Raw genomic sequence first — 17821 nt, forward strand, 5'->3', positions numbered from 1 at the left:
ACCGTGAGGGCTGCAGGAAAAAGGCCGTTCTCGCCAGGTCGCTTGCCGAAAATCAATGGCGGGTCGTAAAGGACGAATCGGCTGGGAAGTTCAAATCCGTCGGCGGTGTGGTGAGGTAGCAGACAGCACGTCTACGCGTTTCGTCCTAGCTGGAGGACTTTTTCAAGACAATGTCTGCTGTCTAAGAGCCGGGTTTATATACCCACTCTTAATTGATTCATAGAATGGTCATGATTGTTAATTGATAAACTGAGATCATTACAGATCTAAAGTAAATGGTCATAATTGTTAATTGATAAACTGAGATCATTACAGATCTAAAATAAAATATGCTGCAAGTGGATAGAAAAACACAAAATATAATAAATGAAAACATATATCCTTATTAGGACAATCTCATATTATTAACATCGAAAAATTATATATATATAGACATAAAATAAAGATTAAAAATATATTTTTATTTTTACTTTTATTTTTTCTAATAAAGTATTTCAATCTCAAGTTTAACAGAGATAATTAATCAATCTTGATTTGTGAGCCTTTTTTTAAAAAATAATAATAATGATAATATAGTTCAATTGTTTTATAAAAATCTATTGTTTATATATATTAGATTAGGAACAAGAACATTAAAATAAATGTTGAGCACTATATTTTTGTATATATATTTATATGTATAATTAAGAAAAAGAACATTGGAAAAAAATGCTGAACACTCATATAGGATTCATATAAGTGTTAAAGGGACCATGGGGTCTAAGGTGAATCGTAATATATATGTGGATCCCGATTGATCCTCTCCCACATATAGAGACAGTGAAAGATCTTTCACTCACAGGGACAAATAAGTATGTCTTCCAAATTTTAAATGTTACATTCCACTTCTTCATTTAACCCATTAGGAGTAAGTGTGTTGAGTCTAAAGATCCATTTAGTTTCTGCTGTAATTAAGGCTAATTTTCTATTGGGTATATTCTCTGCAATATGCTCGATGCCCATTACTAAAAGCTGTGAAGGGTTACTGTCATGGGCCATTTGGAAGTGTCTGGCTACTGGAGATTTTTTATCACGGTTGCTGATGGCTCGTCTGTGTTCCCTGAACCTGGCTTTTAATGGTCTCGAAGTCTGACCTACATATAGCAAGTCACAAGTACATATCAACAGATATACCACAAATGAGGTATTGCACGAGATTCTAGTAGTTGTATGGAAGTTCTCATCTTTAGAGGAAGGGGGAAAATTCTTTTTTCCGTGACATATGTGTTGGCAGGTTAAGCATCGGGTGGCACCACATTTGAAATTTCCTGCTTCACATAATATCGATGTTTGATTAGTTTTTGCAGTCGGAAATTTGGAAGGGGCCAATAGGTTCTTTAGATTCCTATTTTTACGGAATGTTACTCTGGGTACTTCAGGGATACTGAAACGAAGCCATGGATCCAACCGCAGAATAGACCAATGATTGTTTAGGATACGAATGATCTGGTTGTATGCCCTATTGTACGTTGTCGAGAAGATGGGACCTTTATTCTGACCCACCTCTCTAGTACTGATGTGAAAGTCTATCCTCGGTTTAGGTCTCCTTATTATCGGATGATTCTCCAATAGAGATAGAATCTCCCTATGTTTGACTGAGGGGGAAGGTGATGAAATCAGTATATCAGCTGCAAACCCAGGGATAATTATAGGGTTCTTTCCGTCCATTCCAATTTTACGCTGGTTGATAAGGGAATCTCTATTGAGCCCTCTAGCCTTCTGGTACGCCCGACCAATGATGCTAGGGTCATAATTCTTATCCAGAAATCGCTGGCAAAGGTCCAACGACTCCTCTTCAAAATTCTCCAAAAAGGAACAATTGCGTCGGAGCCTGGTGAACTGGCTAAACGGGATATTATTAATCCACGTAGGATGATGACCACTCGTGGAGTGTAAAAAACCATTGACATCCACCTGTTTTTTATATGTTCTGGTGTGGACATAACCAGGTTTCCCACTCAGGATTAAAACTATTGAATTTCTGGATTTAATCCTGAGTGGGAAACCTGGTTATGTCCACACCAGAACATATAAAAAACAGGTGGATGTCAATGGTTTTTTACACTCCACGAGTGGTCATCATCCTACGTGGATTAATAATATCCCGTTTAGCCAGTTCACCAGGCTCCGACGCAATTGTTCCTTTTTGGAGAATTTTGAAGAGGAGTCGTTGGACCTTTGCCAGCGATTTCTGGATAAGAATTATGACCCTAGCATCATTGGTCGGGCGTACCAGAAGGCTAGAGGGCTCAATAGAGATTCCCTTATCAACCAGCGTAAAATTGGAATGGACGGAAAGAACCCTATAATTATCCCTGGGTTTGCAGCTGATATACTGATTTCATCACCTTCCCCCTCAGTCAAACATAGGGAGATTCTATCTCTATTGGAGAATCATCCGATAATAAGGAGACCTAAACCGAGGATAGACTTTCACATCAGTACTAGAGAGGTGGGTCAGAATAAAGGTCCCATCTTCTCGACAACGTACAATAGGGCGTACAACCAGATCATTCGTATCCTAAACAATCATTGGTCTATTCTGCGGTTGGATCCATGGCTTCGTTTCAGTATCCCTGAAGTACCCAGAGTAACATTCCGTAAAAATAGGAATCTAAAGAACCTATTGGCCCCTTCCAAATTTCCGACTGCAAAAACTAATCAAACATCGATATTATGTGAAGCAGGAAATTTCAAATGTGGTGCCACCCGATGCTTAACCTGCCAACACATATGTCACGGAAAAAAGAATTTTCCCCCTTCCTCTAAAGATGAGAACTTCCATACAACTACTAGAATCTCGTGCAATACCTCATTTGTGGTATATCTGTTGATATGTACTTGTGACTTGCTATATGTAGGTCAGACTTCGAGACCATTAAAAGCCAGGTTCAGGGAACACAGACGAGCCATCAGCAACCGTGATAAAAAATCTCCAGTAGCCAGACACTTCCAAATGGCCCATGACAGTAACCCTTCACAGCTTTTAGTAATGGGCATCGAGCATATTGCAGAGAATATACCCAATAGAAAATTAGCCTTAATTACAGCAGAAACTAAATGGATCTTTAGACTCAACACACTTACTCCTAATGGGTTAAATGAAGAAGTGGAATGTAACATTTAAAATTTGGAAGACATACTTATTTGTCCCTGTGAGTGAAAGATCTTTCACTGTCTCTATATGTGGGAGAGGATCAATCGGGATCCACATATATATTACGATTCACCTTAGACCCCATGGTCCCTTTAACACTTATATGAATCCTATATGAGTGTTCAGCATTTTTTTCCAATGTTCTTTTTCTTAATTATACATATAAATATATATACAAAAATATAGTGCTCAACATTTATTTTAATGTTCTTGTTCCTAATCTAATATATATAAACAATAGATTTTTATAAAACAATTGAACTATATTATCATTATTATTATTTTTTAAAAAAAGGCTCACAAATCAAGATTGATTAATTATCTCTGTTAAACTTGAGATTGAAATACTTTATTAGTAAAAATAAAAGTAAAAATAAAAATATATTTTTAATCTTTATTTTATGTCTATATATATATAATTTTTCGATGTTAATAATATGAGATTGTCCTAATAAGGATATATGTTTTCATTTATTATATTTTGTGTTTTTCTATCCACTTGCAGCATATTTTATTTTAGATCTGTAATGATCTCAGTTTATCAATTAACAATTATGACCATTTACTTTAGATCTGTAATGATCTCAGTTTATCAATTAACAATCATGACCATTCTATGAATCAATTAAGAGTGGGTATATAAACCCGGCTCTTAGACAGCAGACATTGTCTTGAAAAAGTCCTCCAGCTAGGACGAAACGCGTAGACGTGCTGTCTGCTACCTCACCACACCGCCGACGGATTTGAACTTCCCAGCCGATTCGTCCTTTACGACCCGCCATTGATTTTCGGCAAGCGACCTGGCGAGAACGGCCTTTTTCCTGCAGCCCTCACGGTTTGGAGTTTATGTGCTCCCAGTTTCTCACCCGATGGTCGGACGGATAGGGTAAGTTGCTGAAGTGATATCCCCATAGTTTTCCATATCTGGATGTGATTTTTTCACCTTTGGGGCCATCCCTATCGCTTCCCTCTTAGTCTTGACCAGGGTGTTTGGCTGGTGTTTGAGCTCCCTCTCCGTAAGACGGCTTGGTCGTCTGGGCATTATCCGTTTATCCACTTATATATTTTTTCACGGACTGGACTGGAGCCTACTGCTTGAACTTTTTTGAGTTCACATATAGTTTTTATGCTAATGTGCACATCTCTGATTTTTTACATCAGTCCTTTGTCGACAAGAATATGAATAAGGGGCCCCTTACTATTCATCACGTTTACATCTGATACTGGACGTTTTGAGATGTTGTTTCATTTTTTATGATTGGTTTACTATACAATAAATGATATTTTGTTATACTCTTATATATATGTGTAGAGTATTCTGATTCAGATAAGACTCACCCAGTACATTCAATTGTGGTTTATGGTGGTCATTGTGGTGATCTCGGCGAGATTGGTCATTTTTAAGTTTATTGATATTTTCATCTTGATTTTTATGTAGATCTGCATAATTAATTGGAGCGCTCACATACCAGTTATATCTTTTCGGTTTCATTTAATAAGTCGCTCCCTTGTATGTGACGCAGCCCTACTGTTATTTCATCCCATTGGGTATATTTATTTCTCACTGTCAGTCCATATTATAAATACAAATAATAAAGTAAAGAAATCCCCAAAATCGAAAAGGAATAATAAAAATTAATGAATCGATAAAATGAAAAATTAAAAAAAAAAAAATAACTAAATGGAAGAAAAATAAAAACAAAACCATATACGACAAACAAATAAATGAAGGAAAAATAACCAGAGAATAGCCCTCAACTTGAAAGTGGGAGAAAGGAAGAATAAATAGAAAACAAAAAAACACAGAAAAGTGAAAGAATAAAAAATAAATAAATGTTCAAATAAAAAGTGAAAAAAAAACAAAACCCAAGGGTCAAATGAAAAAGACAATACACAAGGCCTACAACTGTTCTAGACCAAACCAAGTGTTTGCTTGAATATCTGCCCCTGTCCAAATGGTTTAAATGTAATAAAGCGTGCACACCGAAGAACTCACACTGACACAGTAAAGTTCAGTTAAAGGGACACTCCAGGCACCCAGACCACTTCTGCCCATTGGAGTGGTTTGTGTGCCAACTCCCACTACCCTTAACCCTGCAGGTGTAATTATTGCAGTTTTCATAAACAGCTATAATTACCTTGCAGGGTTAACTCCTCCTCTAGTGGCTGCCTACTAGACCGCCACTAGAGGGCTCTTCCTGGATTATAGCACAGAAATCCTGTGCTAGAGCGTGGCTGGACGTCCTCACGCTCCAGCATCGCTAAAATCCCCAAAGGAAAGCATTGAAAAGCTGACGTGATGATGAGGAGGAGCGTGGGCGGAGGAAGAAGCAGCAACGAGGGACATCATCGCTGCCTCTGGTAAGTCACAGAAGGGGTTTTCACCCCTTCAGCAACCAGGGATGGGAGGTGGGAGGGAGAGGGGACCTTTAAATGAAAACTTCAAAGTGTATTGTCACGGGGCGGCGTAGCCCCTTAAAAGGCAAAGAATGCAATGTATGCAAAATACAGAAAGTAAACTTTTCAATTGGTTAAGTGTTTTAGTAAAGTAAACATTTAATTGGTTAGGTGTTAAATATCTAATTCTGATGGACTTCCTCCAGTTGGTGTTTATGTCATCGTCATCTTCGGTGTAACTCCGGATGAAGATGCCATCTTACTACACGAAGGTCTTGGTCAATGGAAAGGGGGGCTCGAGCAGCCATTTTGAGTAATAAATGAACACCGGTATACGTAGTTAGACATTTTACACACATTAATTTCTATCCATCACACCACCAGCTGGTAGAAAAATATGTGGGAACAAAAAATTGTCTGATATGTCACAGTAGACCAGTATACATAGTACTCTCTGGGTTGCCCAAAAGGTAGATCCCCAGATGTTTTAAAGGGAAACTCCAGTGCCCGGAAAACAATCCGTTTTCCTGGCACTGCAGGTCCCCTCTACCTCCCACCCCCAATCCCCGGTTGCTGAAGGGGTGAAAACCCCTTCAGTGACTTACCAGAGGCAGCGACATGTCCCACGTCACTGCTTCTTCCTCCGCCACCGCTCCTCCCTGTGATTGCGTTGGCCGAGACTGATCCCGCCCACCGGCCGGGGAGACCTAATCCGCATGCGTGATTGCCACGCATGCGCATTAGAGCTCCCAATAGGAAAGCATTGAAAATGCTTTTCAATGCTTTCCTATGGGGAAATGAGCAACGCTGGACATCCTCACACAGCGCGAGAACGTCTAGCAACGCTCTAGCACAGGTTTCCTGTGCTAGAAACCAGGAAATACCATCTAGTAGACAGCCACTAGAGGTGGAGTTAACCCTGCAATGTACTTATTGCAGTTTATTTTAAAAAAAACCCTGCAATAATTACAGTTGCCGGGTTAAGAGTAGTGGGAGTTGGCACCCAGACCACTCCAATGTGCAGAAGTGGTCTCGGTGCCTGGAGTGTCCCTTTAAAACTACAGCTTCCATGATAAAGGTCATTCTAAAGGGATGCAAAACAGGATAGCAGTTGTTTTATGACATCCGGCAGCCTACCTTTTGAGCACCCCTGTGCTATATCATTGATTCAAGGCATGAAGTGGAATTAAGATCCTGGAATTTATAAAGTGAAAAAGAGGTAGGCAATAACGCCAGGGCTACCTGTAGGATTTAAGGTTTTTAAAGCAGCACTGTCATGCCGAATCCCGTTTTTTTTTTAACCCCCCTCCCGCCTCCACTACATCCAATCGACCCCCTAGTCACCCCCAAATGCCCCTAAGCCCCCCACATTACCTCTTTTTAATTCTTTATCTTCTGCCCCGATCTATATTCAGGGCGCCGCCATCTTTGTGTGGGTAGGTGAAGTCCCTGTGGGACACGTCATCTACCCACACTACACAGACTGTGAGATTCCCGCACATGCCCAGTGAAACACCTGGACATGCGAACGGGAATTTCACCTATTCATTTATTCATCAGACAGACGAATGAATGAATAGAAAAAATCAGACGAACAAACTAACACTGTGTATCAGTGTTAGTTTGTTCGTTCAGTTTATAACAAGGAGGGAGCTACCGGCGTGCAGCTCCCTCCTTGTAATATGTAACTATAGAAGCGGCAGGGAGCAGTGCTCCTCGCCACTTCCTAAGCCCCCCATGTCCCCCCCTCACTCTATGGGGGTCAATATGACCCCCATAATAGCACAAGGGAGATTAAAATCTCCCCAATGCCCCTACTCGCTATACCGCGAGTAGGGGCATGTCCACTAAACAGTGAGCAGCCTGTGGCTGCTCACTGTAAAAAAAAAAAATGGTAATAAGGGGGGGACCTACTGTCCCCCCCCCCGGCCCCCACCCCTGCGCGGTGGGTGGGGGCCCTAATAAAACAATAAGGGGGGGGACCTTCTGTCCTCCCCCCCGGCCCCCACCCCTGAGCGGTGGGTGGGGGCCCTAATAAAACAATAAGGGGGGGGGACCTATTGTTCTCCCCCCCGGCCCCCACCCCTGCGCGGTGGGTGGGGGCCCTAATAAAACAATAAGGGGGGGGACCTTCTGTCCTCCCCCCCGGCCCCCACCCCTGAGCGGTGGGTGGGGGCCCTAATAAAACAATAAGGGGGGGGGACCTATTGTTCTCCCCCCCGGCCCCCACCCCTGCGCGGTGGGTGGGGGCCCTAATAAAACAATAAGGGGGGGGACCTTCTGTCCTCCCCCCCGGCCCCCACCCCTGAGCGGTGGGTGGGGGCCCTAATAAAACAATAAGGGGGGGGGACCTATTGTTCTCCCCCCCGGCCCCCACCCCTGCGCGGTGGGTGGGGGCCCTAACAAAACAATAAGGGGGGGGACCTATTGTCCTCCCCCCCGGCCCCCACCCCTGCGCGGTGGGTGGGGGCCCTAATAAAACAATAAGGGGGGGGGACCTTCTGTCCTCCCCCCCGGGCCCCACCCCTGAGCGGTGAGTGGGGGCCCTAATAAAACAATAAGGGGGGGACCTATTGTCCTCCCCCCCTGGCCCCCACCCCTGCGCGGTGGGTGGGGGCCCTAATAAAACAATAAGGGGGGGGACCTATTGTCCTCCCCCCCGGCCCCCACCCCTGCGCGGTGGGTGGGGGCCCTAATAAAACAATAAGGGGGGGGGACCTTCTGTCCTCCCCCCCGGCCCCCACCCCTGAGCGGTGAGTGGGGGCCCTAATAAAACAATAAGGGGGGGGGGACCTTCTGTCCTCCCCCCCGGCCCCCACCCCTGAGCGGTGAGTGGGGGCCCTAATAAAACAATAAGGGGGGGACCTATTGTCCTCCCCCCCGGCCCCCACCCCTGCGCGGTGGGTGGGGGCCCTAATAAAACAATAAGGGGGGGGACCTACTGTCCTCCCCCCCTGGCCCCCACCCCTGCGCGGTGGGTGGGGGCCCTAATAAAACAATAAGGGGGGGGACCTACTGTCCTCCCCCCCTGGCCCCCACCCCTGCGCGGTGGGTGGGGGCCCTAATAAAACAATAAGGGGGGGGGACCTACTGCCCTAAATGACCCCCCCCATCAAGGTGACTAGGGGTCCCAAGCCCCTAGTCACCCCCCACCCAAAACATTCTATCCCCTACCTACCCCCCTCACCCTAAAAATAGTGAGGGGGGAATAAAATAACTAACCTGTAAAAAAAAAAAAATTAAACTTGCCATTTGACGTCTTCTTTTTTCTAAATTCTTCTTACTTCAGCCCCCCAAAAGGCCAAATAAAAATCCATAAACCCGACGCACTTTAAAAAAAAAAAAAACCGAGCGCAAACAAAAATTAATCCATCTTCACCCATGGAGGGCACGCCGCGTACTGAGCTCCGCAGGGCGGGTCAAGGCTTATAAAGCCTTGCCCCGCCCTGCAATTAGGCTTAGAACACAATGATTGGTTGGTTTAAGCCAATCAGAGTGTTCTGTGTCATTTTACACAGCGTGGGAAAATTCAAAAGAACTTTCCCACGCTGTGTAAAATGACAGAGCACTGTGATTGGATGGTTTGAAATCCATCCAATCACAGTGCTCTGTGTCATTTTACAAGCGTGGGAAAGTTCTTTGGAATTTTCCCACGCTTGTAAAATGACACAGAGCACTGTGATTGGATGGCTTGAAAACCATCCAATCACAGTGATCTGTCATTTTACACAGCGTGGGAAAGTTCTTTTGAATTTTCCCACGCTGTGTAAAATGACACAGAGCACTCTGATTGGCTTAAACCAACCAATCATTGTGTTCTAAGCCTAATTGCAGGGCGGGGCAAGGCTTTATAAGCCTTGACCCGCCCTGCGGAGCTCAGTACGCGGCGTGCCCTCCATGGGTGAAGATGGATTAATTTTTGTTTGCGCTCGGTTTTTTTTTTTGGTTTTTTTTTAAAGTGCGACGGGTTTATGGATTTTTATTTGGCCTTTTGGGGGGCTGAAGTAAGAAGAATTTAGAAAAAAGAAGACGTCAAATGGCAAGTTTAATTTTTTTTTTTTTACAGGTTAGTTATTTTATTCCCCCCTCACTATTTTTAGGGTGAGGGGGGTAGGTAGGGGATAGAATGTTTTGGGTGGGGGGTGACTAGGGGCTTGGGACCCCTAGTCACCTTGATGGGGGGGGGTTCATTTAGGGCCCCCACCCACCGCGCAGGGGTGGGGGCCGGGGGGGAGGACAGTAGGTCCCCCCCCTTATTGTTTTTATTAGGGCCCCCACCCACCGCGCAGGGGTGGGGGCCAGGGGGGGGAGGACAATAGGTGTCCCCCCCCTTATTGTTTTATTAGGGCCCCCACCCACCGCTCAGGGGTGGGGGCCAGGGGGGAGGACAATAGGTCCCCCCCCTTATTGTTAGGGCCCCCACCCACCGCTCAGGGGTGGGGGCCGGGGGGGAGGACAGTAGGTCCCCCCCCTTATTGTTTTTATTAGGGCCCCCACCCACCGCGCAGGGGTGGGGTCCAGGGGGGGGGGAGGACAATAGGCCCCCCCCCCTTATTGTTTTATTAGGGCCCCCACCCACCGCTCAGGGGTGGGGGCCAGGGGGGAGGACAATAGGTCCCCCCCCTTATTGTTTTATTAGGGCCCCCACCCACCGCTCAGGGGTGGGGGCCGGGGGGGAGGACAGTAGGTCCCCCCCCTTATTGTTTTATTAGGGCACCCACCGCGCAAGGGTGGGGGCCAGGAGGGAAGACAGGAGGTCCCCCCCCCCCCCAATCTTTAACCCCCGCGCAGGGGAGGGGGGGTGTTTATTAGTTTTTTTTTTTTCTTTTTTTTTTTTTACAGTGAGCAGCCACAGGCTGCTCACTGCTTACTAGACATGCCCCTACTCGCGGTATAGCGAGTAGGGGCATATTATTTACTAATACTAAGTAATCTTTACTTAGTTATAGTAAAGTTGGCTGAAAGACCAATTCAGGTATTTTAGCCTTTTAGTAGATAGCTCCCTGATACCGTGGGAATTAGGGAGTTATCTACTAAGCGGCTGCAAGATGCAGCCGCGGCAATGAATAGGATCGGAGTTTCATTAATTAGAATGAAATTCCGATACAAACAAAGTACCGAATTGCATCCTAACACCAATGGAGAAACAGTGCTCATTCTGTTAGGATGCAATTCGGCAGTTTTGCCGGCGTTCTGTCTAAGTGACAGGACGTTCGGCAATACTGACAGGAAGCATTGTGGGAACAGGGAGGAAAGCTAGGGAGCATGGGAAAATTGCTCTGACCAGCGGAAATGAAGCACACTTTGCTCCTCCGCTGGTCAGAGCTGGTCAAGCGGAGGAATCCCATAAGACAAAGAGTCCCTACTTTGTCTTATGGTTTTAAAGAAAACTAAAGAAGACAGGAAGAAAAGAAGAACAGATCCTGAGAGAGGGGGAGAAGAGGAAGAGATTGAGGAAAGGTAAGTTCGGCATGACAGTGCCGCTTTAATCTAGTCACAAGAATGGGAACACAACAGTATGTGAGTGAACCTGTGTTTGTAAAGAACCAAAAACACTGAAGAGGGCATGTTTATCAAAAGCACAAGAAGTCTTTGTCAGTATTGATAGCATGGGGGTGTAGGGTGTCTAGTTTATTAAAGTTATCACTGTTTAAGCTTCTTAACCCCACCTGCGTAGGTGCCTTGACATGTTCTATTGCCAGCTACCCTAGTTGTGCCACAGGGCATCTATAGCTATCAAAGTTTCTGGCAACATAACATAGCATAGAAGAGCACAAGGGTAATATCCATAATCACAATAAGCTAACAGTTAATGGACAGCTAGTCTAACCCACATAGGCCAAACCGCATGGTCACTTTTATAAATATACCACACAGAATATTGAACAATTCACTAGGTCCCTAGGGGTATATTTCATCCCTGTTCTGGGACATGGAAAGGGGTCCATGCATAGGATCCCATTGCAATTGATACAATGTCCACATACCTATAATGTTGGAGAGCCAGTTGGTCATAGGTGATGTGTCGGTGGTATATCTGCATGCACCAAGGAGTCCCTAAGGTTCCTTAGTCTTCGGGGGTGGGGAAAAATTCTGGAAGAGGTAGCCAAAATTAGGGTCTGTTGCCAAGGTTTATGAAAGTGTCTGATATGTCTTGATTGCATCGATTAAGTGGTCATTGATATTCCAAGATCCAACTGTCCTATGGGGCATCAATGTGGTACAATCAAGGTTAGAAATTCTGTTTACATTCCATTAGGACTTTGGAAAAGGTCTCTCCTACAGAAATCCTCCACTAATTTGCTGGCCCTATGTTCAATTGTGTCACTCCCAGTGAGAATATACATCATCCTCACCAATTGTGAGGTATGGAAGATCTATTTTAAGCCTAGGCGGCTGGAAAGAGTCAAAGTGAAAGAATTGATTATGATCTGTAGATTTTGAATACACAAATTTTTTTACAGTTGTACAAACTCACATCAAGACAATGAACATTATGTGTTAAAACAGTTTTTCCCAGTTTGTTTTGGGTACATTATGTTCAACAAGCTTAATAAAATGTTTCCACTGTAATATTATTCTGGTGATGAACAAAATTTACTCATGAGTTTACATATTTGAGAATTTAGATCACCAGTAGGGTGAGTAACTCTTACTGGGTTGGTATGGAAGAAAACACACACACGATATAAAAATTATTTATTTCATTTGTCATCAGTTCTAAGACGATTGCCATACTGTGTGGCGTAGACATAATGATGCACTCCTCAAACAAGGTTAGTGGCCTTGATATTAACTTCCATCTGCTCTGCATCCGTGTCCTGCTGCCGGCGGGGATGGGAGTCTTACGAGGGCACTATCTTGGCCTAAAAAGAGAGGCCTATTTTGTTCAGTGTCTCACCGCCCGTATTTTTAATACGGTTTAAATACATGGTGGTGTAGTTGGTAACCGCTGCGGCCTGTGGGACGCGTATAGGGGTTTTGTTGCGGAGTCTATGGTTTTCACTCCAGGTATAAACCAGATTATGCAAGTAATACAAAATATCGCGCTTGAATTTTCTTAATTTGCGGTTTAAGGTTTCAGCCTCAAATTTAAAATCATTCATGTTTTAATGTCCGAAGTTGTCCACTTTCTCCCTTATTACCAACTTTATTATCTTTTCAGTTGATATGGCTGATCTCACTCCTAAATCTATGCAAGTTCGTAGTTATTCCAGTCGACTGCTCCTATAGATATTTCTAATATTTTATATTGTTCAAGGAAGACTGCATCTTCTTGTAATAGTGGCTGTGTGTATAGTTGATGTTTTTTGCTGCCAAGTGTCCCTAAAAAAGGGACACTAGTCACCAGCACTACAACCTAATCTAGTTCTGCTGATTAGTCAGTCCCTGCAGGCTTTTTGCTGTAAATACAATCTTTTACAAGAAAAGGCAGTGTTTACAGTAGAGTCTAGGGACACCTCCAGTGGCCAGTTCTCAGATGGCCAATGGAGGTGCTTCCTGGTGCAGTGCTGCAGCACTGACATGCAGTGTCTCCACCCTCTGCATGAAGACACTGAACATTCCTCAGAGACACATTGACATAATGCATCTCCATGAGGAGATGCTGATTGGCCAGTATGGCATTTGGCTACACCCCCAGCCCACCTCCTTGGCCGAGATAATCAGAACGGACAACCTCAGCCAATCCAATGCTTTCCTATGTAAAAAGAATTGTGATTGCTGACATCAGATGAGATGTCAGCCAAATGAGGCAGATCAGGGGCAGAGTCAGCGTCAGACTGGAATGAAGTTAAGATTTTACTATATTTAGGGCAAAGGGGGCCAGATAGTGTTTAACACTATAGGGTCAAGAATTCAGGTTTGTGTTCCTGACCCTATAGTGTTCCTTTAACCCCTTAAGGACCAAACTTCTGGAATAAAAGGTAATCATGACATGTCACTTGTCCTTTAGGGGTTAAAGACTGCAAAATTTTTTGCTTAAAGTGTACTTGGTATGCTAGACCAATTTTAATATAAATTGTTATGATCAGAACTTTTCCCTCTTAAAAACATCCACAATACAAAGCAATTTTCAACAAAATACATAGACCATGCATGCTTGCAACTAACTTTTATTGATACAATAATTTGGTCCCAAAACAGACGCATGAGACTTCAATGAACAAATGGGGAGAAGGAAAAGGGGGAGGGGGAAGAAAGTGCAGAATCTTTAGCCCCAAAAATTTCAAACGCCTTCATGAAATGTGATGTACATTAACACTAGTTTATATCTACCGAAATCATAAATAAATAACATTTTATTGTTGAAAATAAACATTTGATCAGCCTCCGTTCATCAATCCATGGTTTCCTTTTTAAAAATAGAACAATGATTTCATCAGTTTGGTATGAATGTTTGCACACATACTGCAAAACAAGCAGATTTAATTTCTCATCAATGAACTGGTTAGAAGTGATATATTGTGAGAGGACAAAAAATAAAATCTTTACTGACTTTCACTGCTAGTATAACCTCTATGCTGGAGTTTGTGTAATCTTTCTTTGCTGAAATACACGCTACAAAATATATTTCAGGTGACTTGTAGTTACAGGCTATAGCAAAGAAAAAAAAGACACATTACTATATTACACACTTTTTACATGATAACATCAGTGTGTCCACCTGCCAGAAAAATATCCATACATAAGGTTACTTAATCTTTGTTAAAAGCATTCTAAAACAGAAAAACAAACATTATTCTGGACTTTTACTTGGGAACGACCACGTTTGAGGAAGTGCTTTAGACCGATGACTATAGAGCCTAGGTGTGTAGAATTAACAAACAAAACCCCTTTTGTAATTTTAACGTGTCTACACAGCAGCTACAACATTTTCAGCCAGACATGGTCACTTAAGAGAAGAAAAGGGAAAATTCTTGTGCAAAATCCAAGAAGTAAAATTTCTATAGCCATTCTGTAAAATCGTTTAATTTAAATGGCTATGGATCCAGAGTCCATCTTGTAACTTTCCAGCATATTGCAAATAACCCAACAAAAAGACAAATGTAGAACCTGTTTTCTAGGTACGTTCTACAAGAAACCACTTACCTGGCTAATACAACCCATTGTAAAAAGCCAGGTTATCCCAGAAGGAGTAGGTGGCCTTCTGTCACTATACATCAAGTCAGACAAAATTAAGGCAGTCCCACTGGTTTTTGAACCTAGTCAAGTCAGGCTTACTCTTAATCAAAAGCTATCCTGAACATATTGAAACTTGACAAGAAGGCATGCAAAACCCTAAGGAACACTATTTGAATAAAAACACATTTACAGAAAGTTAAAAAGACAATATGCCATCTCACCACACCATTACCTTCCCCCTCGTTTACAAACTAGTATTAAAAAAAATATATATATAATCCAAAGCAAGGTTAAGCAGAAAAACCTTGGTGACTCTGCTTGTAGATAGACCTTCCTTTTCTGTGGAAACTGAACATCTACTGAAGCAAAGAGTACCACATCTACAATAACTATGGCTCTGTCATCCATTTATGCATTATAATGCATATTATTTAATATATAGTCAGTAAACTTCTGTTCTGGTTTTCTATCCTCACGAGACACTGCCAACTGCTATTTTTATTTTGACCAGCCAAACCCAGCACTGTCAGGTCGTCAGACTTTTATTCAGTGCAAAATAAGTGTACTCAATATTTTATTTAAAACTAAATGGGCAACCAAACCCACACACACATTTCTATAAGGAAAATATTTTTGCCATTCTTACAAGTCACCTGAAATAGCAAGACAGCAGCACAAGCAAAACTGGGTAATTCACAACTGCATGATTGTATTTAACCCTTTGTGTTACATATATAAAAAAGAAAAATTACAGTTCCGGCATGAGAGTTTACACTTCCCGCAGTACCAAAGACTAAACAAAAAGCGGTACTTTCAAATACAGGATTGTCGTCACAAAAACCTAAAAGTGTGAGCCACATTATGGGCTATGGGGTTAAAACGGACATGCTTTTGCAGACAGATCATGCTATAAAGATTAATACTGCCTGAAATGATGTCTGTAAACGATTTCATTACACCAACACGACAGGCTGGGATTAACATCACAGATGAGGCTAAGAAATAAAATGCAATGCATGTTAGCCAGTGAGTTTCTTTACATAGTGCATTGTTGAACATGTTTAAACACAAAACAAGTGGGGGTGGGAGGGGGGAATGAATAAATCATACCTTAATGCAAAAATAAAAAATATTTTGAAACCTCTTAAAAAGGTATGACCATTAATAGCAATGTCCTGGATGGGGAATTGCCTGCTTAACATCTGCTATTTTTAGTTTTGATGTAACCAATTGTGTACCCTCTTTGTTCAGAGCTGCATACATAAAATTCAGAGTTTTGTTACAGGCGCAAACGAGAAGTTTGCGGCCAGTTTCACTCTGTTTCGGTTCGGTTTCCTGATAGGACTTTCCAATAATGCCTTAGCAGGCTTTGCTTCACATGGGGCAAAATTGCAGATAATGGGCTCAGCAGTTTCTTCTGAGTCTGTAGATGCTTCATGGTCAAGGTTTAATATCCCATTTGCTAAAGAGTTCAGATTTTCATTTGTTTCACAGAGCAAGCCTAAACACAAAGAAATGACATTATTTTTTTCCCCCCCGACACACTTACTACCAAGCAATTCAAGTCCCATCACAATCAAACTGTAGCTTTATAAAATAAAAAAGTAGGATATTTAGATTAGGCTGTAAAGGGACTTTGACATTATTGTCCAATTCAAAAGGACTCCTGCCAAGAGTTCAAAACCCTAGCATCCTAGGTTTTAGGAAGTACCAACTTCTCTGTACAGCTCTTGTTAGTGCAACAAGCATTTATATACAGCAGGTTTCCCCAAACTCCGGCCCTCCAGATGTTGCTTAACTACAACCCATGGTTCTCAGCCTATTACAGTCAAAGAATCATGGGAGTTTTAGTTCAGCAACATCTGGAGGACCGGAGTTTGAGGATACAGAATAGCTGTAGATTAACAGTTTGTCAATAAATGCACAATGTCTTTGCAGAACTCTGCGGTCAACTCTACAGGCTTTGCAAAATTTTAAACAGTTCTTGCCGTAGTCTTCTTTAACCTCCACAGCTTGGGCACTCTCAACCCCATTCACTCACAGGAGTAAAAATTACAAATATTTCCCATCAGACTGTATTGAATGTGGGAAGAGCAAATGTAGATGAGGTGGGCTTAAATAGCCAGAGCGCCAAACCTATTCTATCTGTTGTGCGGTCCTTATAAGTTAGAGATAACTTAGCTGACTGAGATAACATAGCTGACTTTATGCTCTCCTCTGGAGGAAAGTCAGTGAAAATTTGTAGCTGTAGTGAGCGCAGGGACAGGCATATGCTTTTAATTGAAATAAACAAGGTGATTTGCACACACAGGAGACTTTTACCATACATATGTAGTTTTTGGTAACCAGTGCAACAGGGTTTCTTTATCCTAGATTAAATAGAAAAAAGGTACACCTAGCATAACCTGTATATAATGTTTCTGAATTTATGGAAATAGTAAACTCACTTTTCAGAGCCAATTAAAAAGTAGGCTCAGGACTGGTGGTGCATGTCATATCATCAAGGAGATATTAGATGAAACCTGCAGCAGTCGCTCTTTTTGGGAGCAAAAACAGCAACTCCAGAGTCCAAGATTAATGTTTAAAAGGGGAGTATTTATTAACAGTAGGTTTAAAACATAAATTATAGCACAACGCAAGTCCAAAATTGACTAATACTGCAAATCATCTACACCAGCCCAATCATGTGACATCAATTCCCAGAAGGATACCACATGAAATGCCGCTGTAAAGGATTGACGCGAATGCCGGAGGAACGTCACGGGATATGACGTATCAGCGCATGCAAGTAAAAGAGAGAAGATCAGAAAATACAGCTTGCGCAGACATTGGAATTGGAGAAGTAATATGTCCGAGACCGGAAACACCGCCATATTGGTGATGGCGTGCATTATCCGGTCCGAACCCAATTTGGAAGTGGGAGGTTTTTCCAAGGCTCGTTGTACACGTGTGTTTATGTTTGTTAATTGTCCATTTTAAAGTTACCTGCACTATAGGTTGAAACACGTTGTGCTATATTTGTTGTTTTTTTAAACCTACTGTAAAATACTCACCTTTTAAACGTTCATCTTGGACTCTGGAGTTGCCGTTTTGCTAGCAGTACCA

At 42.6% G+C, this 17821-nt stretch overlaps 1 protein-coding gene across 1 annotated transcript in view; it reads right to left on the bottom strand.

Moving 5' to 3' along the window:
- Positions 1-13689: 13689 nt before the first annotated feature.
- Positions 13690-17821, bottom strand: part of MARF1 (meiosis regulator and mRNA stability factor 1) — a 44145-nt gene continuing 40013 nt past the window's right edge. The window contains exon 26 of the mRNA XM_063430315.1: positions 13690-16217. Within this exon, the coding sequence (XP_063286385.1) occupies positions 15985-16217 (233 nt within the window). The 3' untranslated portion in view covers positions 13690-15984. The remainder of the gene's footprint in view (positions 16218-17821) is intronic.

This window comes from Pelobates fuscus, chromosome 8, assembly GCF_036172605.1.
Source record: "Pelobates fuscus isolate aPelFus1 chromosome 8, aPelFus1.pri, whole genome shotgun sequence".
Lineage (NCBI taxonomy): Eukaryota > Metazoa > Chordata > Amphibia > Anura > Pelobatidae > Pelobates > Pelobates fuscus.